Consider the following 12,100-nt stretch of genomic DNA (forward strand, 5'->3'; position numbering starts at 1 on the left):
CATTCAAGCAAGTTTGATCAAGACACGCTTAAAAAAACACCCATGGATTCTGTGTAAATAGACAAACAAAAAACAAAGTCCACTTGTGGCGCTGCAACAATATGAAGCGAGACACAGTACAATCTGTGAAAATAAGTATACAATACCCAGTGCAGCCGCCAACCACTGGAGAATGGGCACAGAAACACAAAAACAAAAGCAGCGCTCAATGAGTAAAGTAATTAAACTTTATAGTCTAAAATAAGAAATGACAAAGGTATTGGCACACACAATAATAAAGAATTAAAAATTCATGTATCTAAAAAAATGTGATTGATAAGACAATAAGTCCAAAAGGAAAGCCATTAGGAGGAGTCCTGTGATGGTATGGTTAATATCGACACAATCGTCTCTCAGTATGCCGCTGTGGAAAGGTTGCAATGCTACACACCAGGACAGATGGTAAATCACTGGTAGAGTGACTAACAGACAGTACCTCAGATGGATGGATGACCTGCAGTGACAAATAGTTGTCGGCTGTAAAGGAGGACTCAGATGACAGGAACGAGCCAGTGGGGACACACCTCGGCAGGAAATCCCCAGCACTGCCGCAGTATCTGCGGGCGAGCCTGGACGCAAAGCCGATGATGCACCAACGCTGACATGTCAGATGGTCGAATGGTCACATATAGGATCACGGATGGGGGAAGATGCGGTGTCCAGACTCCGACTTTCTAGGATAACGTGGCGACAAGGAACCAATCAGAGGTGCAGGCAATAGTATCTGTGTCAAAGATGCGGACACAGGCGTCAATGGTTTGCTCTGTGTAAATGGTGCTCTATGGGATCCTGGGATCATCACTATGTTCCTCCGTACATATAAAAGATAAGGTCTAAATGGTGTAGTATTGTTTAAAAAACGCCAGCTGCCTCCTACACCGTCCTGTTTCCTCCCCAACGCGTGTCGACACAGGGATTAGTCACGTGTCTTTCATAATCCCTTGAGGAAGACAGGTGACTAATCCCTGTGTCAACAGGCGTTGGGAAAGGGACAGGACGATGTAGGAGGCAGCTGGCTCGATTGTTGTGGAGGGACAAGCTATTTCATCCGATTTTATCTTCTATAGATTTGTGCGCTTTAGCACCTGTACTATGTGAGTACCCTGCAATATGTTTAAATAGACGTTTTTAATACTATAAAAAACACCATTTAGACCTTATCTTTTATATGTATGGAGAAACATAGTGCTGTACATCCCCGAATCCCATAGAGTGCCATTTACACAGAACCCAGGGGTGGTTCACAAGCGTGTCTCGACCAAACTTGGTTGTGTGGTCACACACCCTGAGGTCAGCAGATTCACACAGAGGAGGAGAGCACAAGTTTGATGTCACCCGGATACATTTGGAGCACCATCACAAGATTTTTGCCTTGCAGGCAGCACAAGTGACTTTATATGTGCAATTATGTTTGTCACAGTGCATGTTTTGTTTGAATTTTGCACATGCACTTTATCACTTTTCATGAGTGTGTGGATATTTAAATGTTGTATATTTGCATTATTTAATTATTGCTATAGAGCAGCACTTTATGTTAATGAGGAGAGAGAGACCAGGGCAAGCCGAGGCTCCTGTGCATATCGCTGGATCGAATGGGGGCTTAGGCGAGTATGGGGGTAGCAGTACACAGGTTCTTTATCTTCGTGCATAGAATGCATGGCGGTAAACAATCTTCAGCCTTTATAACCACTTTAAAGAACTGGCTTTTCAACCTTTCAGAGTCTATTTAGTTTAAGCATCATCCAGGCATGCTTATGATATCTTCAAAAGAGAAACTATGGCTGGCAAGCGCTCCCTTTTTAATGCACTCATTGGCTGACTTCAGAGACTGCCACAATTAAAAAAATAAAAATATATTTTTTTTACCAGCAGCTGGAAGAGTAAAGAACTTTAAAGTAAAGTCCAGATTCAGCACTGCAGTGAAAATATGTCTTTCCACCTTGGAAAAATGAGCTAAAGAAGCTGTAAGGTAAATCTGTTCCCTTTCTTTTAAGAAGTGTTGAATCCTCATTTAGACAACAATTTACAAAATGAGTCAACCTATTTATAGTCTGTTTCTCAACCATGGGCACATTGATGACCCAAAAATGGGTAGAAAAAAAATATGCCCAACACTGCGTTTGTTTTTTATTTTTTTTTGAAGGTGCAGGATTTAGGGATTGCATCTTTATACTTGCCTCATTGCTTGTGTGTCACTGGTCCAGAATAAGCATGTGGAATATCAGCCCAACAACCATACATGTCCAGCTTATTGACTTACTAAGCAGTGATTCAACAATGATAAATGTACATTGAAAGCCTTCCCTGGATCTTGCAAGGTCACAAACACGCCAGAATCTCTATACTCACAGACTTCCTTTAAATAATTCAAAAATGTTATGTTATTAAATACATAACACCTACCTTGTCACAATGAATATCTCAGAGTTTCCGTGGTCAAGCAAGAAAAGTGTTATACGTGCAATATCTTCAACCCGATATCTGGCTGGGCCACAAGGTTTCTGGACATATTTAGTTTCTAATGGAATCAGCTCAGTAATCCTTCCACGATACCAGGATTGGCGGTTTGAACTTCTAAAAGCTATAATTTCTCCTATTTACAACACAACAGAATAAAAGTAATTTTTAAAGTGATTGTAAACTTTTTTTTCTACAAAAATAACGAATATATTCTACTTTCCTGCTCTGTTAAGTGGTTTTGCACAGAGCAGCCCAGATCCTCCTCTTCTTGGGTCCCTTTTCAGCGCTCCTCTCCTTATTGGCTATTGGCTAACCCACTTATGTCTCAGCCAATCAGGAGGGAGCGTCTCAGACGGCCGAGACACTCGTGGACATCGCTGGACAGAGATGGGTACATGGGTACACATGGGTACCTACCGGAGCATGATGGGACGGTGAGGCCTATATAAATCAGATGCAAGGCGCGCTTCCATCATTGCAGCGAGAAGAGGCGTCGGGTCAACATCGGAAGAAGGGAGAAGAAGAGAAGAGAAGAAGATGACGTCACAGAAGACCGTGCTGGCTGCCTGCTAGTAATTGAGCTAACACACGAAGATAGAAGGCAGCCAGCGCTGAAGGAGAAGGCACCGGACAGCTGGAGAAGAACCTGGGTGCGCCGAGTCAACAGCGGAGAGCGGCGAAGATAGAAGACCCCCGGAGAGCGGAGAAGACCCCCCCCCCCCGGAGAGCGGAAGGAGAAGACCGCCCCCCCCCCCGGAGAGCGGAAGGAGAAGACCCCCCCCCCGGAGAGCGGAAGGAGAAGACCCCCCCCCGGAGAGCGGAAGAAGACGACCCCCCTGGTATTAGAGCTAAAGACAGGGGGGCCTCCGGAGCAGACTAATAAATGATTTTAAAAACCCTTGTGTCGTGTGTTTAATAACTATCACTTTGCCTCCAGGTGAATGGGTAGGGGTACGATGTACCCCATATCCATTCACTTAGGGTGGGGGGCCGGTATCTGGGGGCCCCCTTATTTGAGGGGACTCCCAGATTCCGATAAGCCCCCGCCCGCAGACCCCGACAACCAACGGCCAGGGTTGTCGGGAAGAGGTCCTGTCCTCATCAACATGGGGACAGGGTGCTCTGGGGTGGGGGGGCCCGCAGTGCGCCCCCCTGCCCCAGAGCACCCAACCCCCCCATGTTGAGGGCATGCAGACTGGTACGGCTAGGGGGGGGGGGGGGGGGGGCGCTCGCTCGTCCCCACTCCCATTCCTGGCCGGCCGGGTAGCGGGCTTTGGATGCGGGTCTGGTATGGATTGTAGGGGGACCCCCTACGTCGATTTTTCGGCATAGGGGGGGGGTCTCCTTACAACCCATACCAGACCTAAGGGCCTGGTATGCTCCTGGGGGGGAACCCATGCCGGTTTTGATTTTACAAATTGCCGTGGAGTTCTCCCTCAGGAATGCATACCAAATGCCGTCGCTTGAATGTGCTTTTACATGGTGTTACTAACTTTACACTTTGTAAAAGCAGCCCTAATTTTACACTTGCAAACTAAAACTTACGGCGAAAAAACGAAGCTGAAAAGCTTTGTGGATCGCCCTAAGTGCTAATTTGCATAACCGAAGCGGCATTTCGACTCGAAATGCCCCCAGCGGCGGATGCGGTACTGCATCCTAAGATCCGGCAGTGTAAGTCCCTTACACATGTCGGATCTTCTGCCTAACTTTGGAAAACCGATTCTGTGGATCAGTTCCAAAGTTAGAACCAGGGATACGACGGCGTACGCCGGCGTATCTCTTTTGAGGATATGCCCCAGTATTTTTTGTACTCACCGTAAAATGTTTTTCTCAGTCCATGGACGGACACAGCTCCTTAAATCTTGACAAGTGGGTTATGTTCCCTGTTTACAGGAGAGGACTAGGCAGAAACATGTTATATAATTAAATACATGTTACATTAACAGAGTTGAACAGCCCCGCCCAGCGGGCGGTCCCTCCAGACATAACCCTCCTTACTGCAGCATGCAGCCTCAGTTTGTAACAAGCAGTGCAAACCTAAAAAGGAGGGGTGGGAGCTGTGTTCGTCCATTTATTTAGAGAAAAGGATTTTACAGTGAGTACAAAAAAATCCTATTTTCTCTCATCGTCCATGGACGGACACAGCTCCTTAAATCTTGACAAGTGGGGCGTCCCCAAGCAGTGTCAAAAAACGAGGGGTGGGAAATATATCAGCAAAACCAATTTTAACTTCACCCCAAAACAAGCAGAGCTCCTCAATGGAGGAGGTGCAACTTTAAACAGCCGCCTGCAAAAACTAGCGGCCGAAAGAAGCATCAGATGATGCACTCACAGCAACCACGTAAAAAGCGTGAACGGACGAGTAAGTCGCCGCCTCGCACACCTGTGAGACAGATGCATGCTGTCAGGAAAAAAAAAAAACAGGAAACACCAATTGCCTTGGTCGAAAGTGCCGTGACCGACAAGGGGGGCCCGCCCCTTAAGAGCAAAGGCCTGTATGACAGCCTGCCTGATCCACCGGAAAAAGGTTGTCGACTAGACCGCCAGGCCCTTCGGTGGACTAGAAACTGACACAAAAAAGAGTCAGATCTCCGAAACGGAGCCGTAGCAGGCTGGTACAACCACAAGGCGAGTACCACGCCTAAAGTATGAAAGGCAACCTCCGTAGGATGCGCCGGCCGAGGACAGAAGGATGGAAGAACAACGTCCTTATTCCGGCGAAAGGCCAAAACCACCTTCGGAAGAAGGGAAGGTCGCGGGCGCACCACCACCCAATCCTATGGGGGGTCAAGCATGGCGGCATGCAGACAAGACCGCCAACTCAGAAACCCCTCTAACAGAGGTAAAGGCCACCAAAGGGGCCACCTTCTGAGATAGTTGTCAAGAGAAATCTCTGAGGTTTCCAAAAGGAAGGTACCTGAAGAACCGAGAGCACCAGAGTCAAAATTCACGGGGGAAGAGATAGGCCAAGAGGGGAAAGTATGGGACAAACCCCCTGCACAAAAAGGTACCCACCAGGGAACGGGCCGCAAAAAGGCCACTGAAAGAACACAGCCAAGGCTGAAATCTGCCCCCAAGCGATGCTTTAATGCCGCACAACGATTTTTCGGCATGGAAAAAAACGTTTTTAAAAATGTAATTTAAAATGATCGTGTGTGGGATTCACATCGTTTTTCGGCTTCTAAAAAACGACAAAAAAAAAAAAAAATACGAACATGCTGCATTTTTTAACATCGTTTTAAAAAATGACGTTTTTCGGGTAGTAAAAAATGATTGTGTGGGCTAAAACGACGTTTTAAACCCACGCATGCTCAGAAACAAGTTATGAGATGGGAGCGCTCGTTCAGGTAAAACTACCGTTCATTATGAAGTAAGCACATTCATCACGCTGTAACAGATAGAAAAGCGCGAATCGTCTTTTACTAACACTAAAGCAGCCCAAAGGCAAATAAGCGTCCCCTTTAGAGTGCCGTCGTATGTGTTGTACGTCACTTTTCATAATTTTTTTAAAACCATGGTGTGTGGACAACGTCGTTTTTAATGATGAAGTTGGAAAAACGTTGTTTTTTGGACATGCTGAAAAACATATTTTCTTTCATGCCGAAAAATCATCGTGTGTACGTGGCATTAGAAATCCACTCGAACAAACCCCGGTCTGTTATAGTCTGGCTTCCAATAGCCATGTTGAGCAAGTCAGTGACTGTACAATAGAAGGAAGTATGGGACCTCGAGACAGAAGGACCCCCGGTCCAGGCAACCGCCAGGGTACCTCCGCTACCAGGCGCCCGATATCGGCGTACCAAGGACGCCGAGGCCAATCTGGAGCGATTAGAATCATCGGGATTCCCCAGCCTCCACTCTGTGGAGCAGCCGGAGAGGCCACTACAATGGAGGAAAGACAAAGTCGCCGATACAGACCCCACAGGGGCACTAACGCGACTGACGCGTCTGTACAGGAAAACTAGACCTGGCCACAAACTTTGACATCCTTGCGGCTGAGACCCATGCCTTGTGAGACTCGCCTCCTGCAAAGGAGTTGACTCCAAGTACCAAGATCAGTCATCCTAGTCCAGCATTAGGCGACTCCAGTAGTTCGCCTGCCGGTATACCTGATGGTAGACCAAAGCCACAGCTGTGGCGTTGTTAGGCTGAATCCAGATCGGACGACCTTGCAACCTCCTCGACCACGAGGAGAGGCATAGCCTGATTGCCCAAAGAACTAGGACAAATAATGGTAGACAGGGTCTACAGCACCTGGTATTCCCAGGCAGACTCCCACCCAGGAACTAACCAGGCCCGACCCTGGAAAATTACAGAGATCCGACAAGAATGGGCGTATCCAGGGAGGCGTGGCCGTATGTTCACTCAAGTCCAGTGACTCTGGGCCAACTGGACCCCCCAGGCGCCCCCCACAACCCAAGTCCAGAAAAAGGAAGAAACTACTTCCCGGACCGAAGAGTCTGGGATCTCAGTCAGAGAGACACTGACTAGGTGGCGCACCTAAATCTGATAATTCAGCCTTGGTGAAAACATGTGGTGCTGGTGCCAGATCAAAAGGAAGCCTCCCCATCGTGAGACACAGAAACCTCTGTGACTCGCGCAAAGTGGGACATGCATGTATGCGTCCTTGATGTCCAAGGGCGCCAGAAAGCCCCCCGGATGGAGCGCAGCTAGCACCGAACGAATGGATTCCGAGCGGAACTATCCATCGTTCACAAAGGCATTTTAGGCCCTTGAGGCCCAAGATCGGATGGACCCTGTCCATCTTTGGGAGCGAGAACAGAATTGGATAGAATGCCTCACACCTCTAGTCCTGCAGGAAAGGTAAAATTACCCCACAGCTTAGCAAGTCCCACACTGCCCCAAGGCAGACCAACGAGCCGGGAGAGGGAGACACGAGGGAAGAAATCTGTTCGGTGGATCGGAAGGAACCCTATCTAGTACTCCGAAGATACCACCTTGCATTGCAGACCCACTGGTCGGAGAGCAGGGAGGTTCACCAAGTTGTAAAAAAGATAGGCTTACGCACCCAGAGACGTTTTAGTCCCCCAGCTGAGCCTCTGTCGGCCTGGGAGGGTTCGCCCACAGACCCTGACTGACGAAAATACCACTTTGGTGTGGGAAAAGGACCCGACCGACAGCGGGACTCCTTCTCCCTGGAAGCCTGAGGAAAGTGGGTGCTCTTTCCTCCAGTGACATCCTTGACAATGTCATCCAGCGAGGACCAAAAAGGTCTCCCACCCATAAAGGGTAAATCTGCCAGGGCGTTCCAACCAGAGAAGGCGACAACCATCTCTGAAACCGAAGCCCTGGATACTAAGTCCAGTGAAACATCACAGACATACAAGGCTCTGGACCAGCTGGTCAGTTAGCCTAATAACTTCGGGAGAGAGTCGGTGCTCCTCCACTGTCTGGTGCAAAATACTCACTCCATGAGTGACTGGGACCCCAGAGTATTGGCCACAATAAGCCGCAAGGCAGACCCCAGCATGGTAGACATGGAACGGGTCAGTACTTCCGATCTTCTATTAGTCAAATCCATACAAGCAGAGGTTCCCGCAATAGGGAGGGTGGTCACCTATACATGACAACCGGAGGGTCCACCACAGGAGAAGAAGCCCACTCTCTTAAAAAGGCTCTCCTCAAAAGGGGCACTGAACCGCCAGGTGGTGAGGCACTACAAAAGCCCTCAGTGGCTTTTTTCATTCCGCATCTTAGAAATAAGCAAAGAAGGGCACAGAAAAAAAAAACCTACACAGAGCGGTCTGATTTGTGTGATCCCAAAAGAGACCGAGGACTCAGCGGAAACCCAGCTGCACCATCCAGCTAAAGAGTCTCTTACAGCAGTGAGAAGCGCACCCCTAAGTGCCTTATCCTGCAGACCCAGGTACCTGGTCCATGGCTCCATGACAGAGCATTCCCCAGGGGATATCGGGGGGAGGGAGTGCTCTTAACCCACGCCCTACCACAGTCCGGCACCAAAGTGTCTAGGACCAACAATAAAAAGCATCTGTGGGAATCCCAGGCACTAAACACCTGCTGCCACCACAAGCATGTTGGGGAAGGACCAGATACCGACTCCAAAGTTTAGTAATACATACACCTAGTGTGTATGTATATCCCACAAAAAAACGGAAGCTCCCAGGCCCTATTCAGGGCATCTCACCCCTTGCTGCGTTGACCAGGGTACCCAGGGGACTCACCTCAGGAGGGCACTGCCCAGCGCTGCCATCCGCCCTCAGCACACGGCGTGTGGGTTAGGAAAAAAACATGAGGCAACTTGCTACAGCCAAAGGGACCTGTGTGCACTGTAGGAATCAGCACTAGGGGTCAGGACTACCCAAAGATGGCCGCCAAGCGTTCAGAACGCGGCCATAGGAAAATGGCCGACCGCAATGTAAGCTGCGCCATGGCGCGGCTACGACAAAATGGCCGTTAATTGGAGTTTTCAATGCAATTGAAAAACCACCCAAAAAATGGTGCCAGCGTCGGCCGAATGGCGGGAAAATGCTGCATTTAAACAGTAAAAGCCTTCTAGAGCTTTAAAAGTGCCAAAAAAAATACCCTCACAGGAAAGCCCCAGTACAAAAAACTCAGGCCAAATACACAGTCCCCTAAGCGGGAGGGACTGTACTTACCCGTCCGAGCGAGGACTCGCTGACACATTCCTGACAGACCTACAACCGCAATAGAGGTAGCTGTCGGCCCGGTCCATTGTGAGTGAGACAACACCACAGCCCAGTCATATTTGAACCTAGGCGCAAAGCTCACTGGCCACCCCAGGAGTCATGGGGCATGGCGTGGCAGACCCAGCCAGTAGACTACAAGCATCTATATTATCCAGCCTGTCTCTCAGCCGACAGTTGAAAGAAGATTCAAGAATTTTTTTTTATTAAATAAAATACAATTTCTCCTCAGGGCGCTGGGCCAGGAAGGAGCCATACGTCCTTCTCCTTTGCTAGGCAGAACTAAACTGAGGCTGCAGTGAGGAGGGTTATGTCTGGAGGGACCGCCCCCTGGGTGGGGCTGTTCAACTCTGTTAATGTAACATGTATTTAATTATCTAACATGTTTCAGCCTAGTCCTCTCCTGTAAACAGGGAACATAACCCACTTGTCAAGATTTAAGGAGCTATTCCGTCCATGGACGATAAGAGAAATATCCTTTACATTAGGACACTAACAAAAAAAAATCCCAAATGAACTTCATTCTCACCTAGGTGAAAAATGAAGTGGGAGCAGATACCGGTCAAAAAATAGGAATCAAGCTCAAAATGTGTTAGAGGAAGGGATGGGGAAAATAAACAGTACTTTCATTTTTGAGTGAAGGTCTGATTAAACTGCATAGAACTTGTAAGTGCAGTAAGTGTAAGTTAACTTGGGAGGCAAGGGAATAAATGTGAATTCTGTTAGCCCTTCTTTCTCCTTTAGGGTCCATTCACACCATTGAACATGCGACAGGTCAAATCGCATGTCAAATGGGAGACTATTGTCGGCAATAGGAACGCCCCAATTGGTGTGGCGGAGCACTGATTTCCAAAAGTATTTCCTGCACTACTTTTGGCCACTTCAGGGGCGCTTTCAATAGACATCTGTACATTAACCTATACGTTAAAACACTGGTTATGCATGGGCTGCTTTCGTTCTAACAATTTTTTTTGCCACTTAATGCAACAATGACAGTAAACAGAAACATATTCACCTAGCTCCAAGATGTCACAAGGAGAACAATGGCTGCATGTGCGGCCCAGCACAGATAAATTCCGCTCAAGCATGATGAGCTGCTTGTTTTGAGACAAACGGTGAATGTAAAAGCTGCAAGGATTAACAATGTGGATGAGGCATACAAGTTCCACATTGCCTGCAAAAAAGAAACACTTGTTAAGAAACAAAGCTTTCCATATAGCACAACTTCCATTCAGAAGCAATCACCAACATTAATTGAGGTGAATATAATGTGTGAACAGTTACCTTTGTCTACCAATTCTGAAAGCACTCAATTCACATCTTGAACGATTATTTTATCCATTTCTTTCCTCAACTGTGCCCAGACTATAGAAATTAATATATTTTAAACAATCCCAACATCTGTGAAAAAGGTCAGGGGTGGCTTGTTTTGAATCTATCTAGATCAGGGGTCTCAAACTCAAATTACCTGAGGGCCACAAGACAAGTTTTCATATCCCATGGGGGGCCGCATGCAAACTTTCAAACTTCAAAAACAACAGTACTGGTGTCAGCGAACACATTATTACCCCCAGCACTGGTGTCGGCGAGCGCATTATTACCACCAGCACTGGTGTAAGCGGACGCATTTTTACCCCCAGCACTGCTGTCAGTGGATGCATTATTAACCCTGACCACTACACTGAACACCGACCACTACACATCACACTAACCACTGCACACTGACCCCTGCACACTGACCACTACACTGAACACTACACACTGACCACTGAACACTACACTACACGATGACCACTACACTACACACTCACCACTACACTGTACACTGACCACTACACACCCCACTGACCACTACACACTGACCATTCACCATCAGGGCACAGCACATCAGGTCACAGAGCCCAGCACATAAAGGTACAGGGCACAAAGCACATCAGGGTACAGAGCCCAGCACATCAGGGTACAGAGCCCAGCACATCAGGGTACAGGGCACATGGCACATCAGGGCATAGCCCATCAGGACAGGGCACATGGCACATCAGGGCACAGGACACAGCACATCAGGGTACAGAGCCCAGCACATCAGGATACAGAGCCCAGCACATCAGGATACATGGGGCACATCAGGGTACATGGGGCACAATCGGGGCACATTAGGGTACATGCGGCACATAGTGTTGCCACCTTTTCTGCAAGCCAAACCCGAACACTTGCGGCGCATTATTATATAATATGAATCCTGGACAGGTGGCAACCCTAGCGGCACATCAGCCACATCAGGGTACATGGGGCACATCAGAGCACATGGTGCACATCAGGGTACATGGGGCACATCCGAGCACATGGGGCACAATCAGGGTACATGGGGCGCATTAAGGCACATCAGGGTACATGGGGCGCATTAAGGCACATCAGGGTACATGGGGCGCATTAAGGCACATCAGGGTACATGGGGCGCATTAAGGCACATCAGGGTACATGGGGCGCATTAAGGCACATCAGGGTACATGGGGCACATTCAGGGTACATGGGGCACATCAGGGTACATGGGAAACATGAGGGCATAATCAGGGTACATGGGGCACATGACGTCACAATCGGGGTACATGGGGGCACAATCAGGGTACATGGGGCACAATCGGGGTACATGGGGGCACAATCAGGGTACATGGGGGCACAATCAGGGTACATGGGGGCACAATCAGGGTACATTAAGGCACATCAGGGCACATGGGGCACAATCAGGGCACATGGGGCACAATCAGGGCACATGGGGCACAATCAGGGCACATGGGGTACAGGTCAGCGTTTACTTGTTGTCTTTTTTTTTCTTCACATGCAGAGTAGCGCAGGAAGCGTCTCTGTCATGAGTTCACTTCTCTGTCTCATGCTGCGGCTGCTCCCGCCCCCCGGCG

At 48.5% G+C, this 12,100-nt stretch overlaps 1 protein-coding gene across 1 annotated transcript in view; it reads right to left on the reverse strand.

Annotated features, from left to right (window-relative positions):
* The window catches only part of RNF17 (ring finger protein 17), a 720,374-nt gene that overhangs the window by 481,899 nt on the left and 226,375 nt on the right, over positions 1–12,100 (reverse strand). Inside the window, exons 13-14 of the mRNA XM_040339329.1 lie at positions 10,201–10,359; positions 2,443–2,632 (exon numbers count right to left, since the gene is read on the reverse strand). Coding sequence (XP_040195263.1) covers positions 2,443–2,632; positions 10,201–10,359 — 349 coding nt within the window. The remainder of the gene's footprint in view (positions 1–2,442; positions 2,633–10,200; positions 10,360–12,100) is intronic.

This window comes from Rana temporaria, chromosome 2, assembly GCF_905171775.1.
Source record: "Rana temporaria chromosome 2, aRanTem1.1, whole genome shotgun sequence".
Classification (NCBI taxonomy): domain Eukaryota; kingdom Metazoa; phylum Chordata; class Amphibia; order Anura; family Ranidae; genus Rana; species Rana temporaria.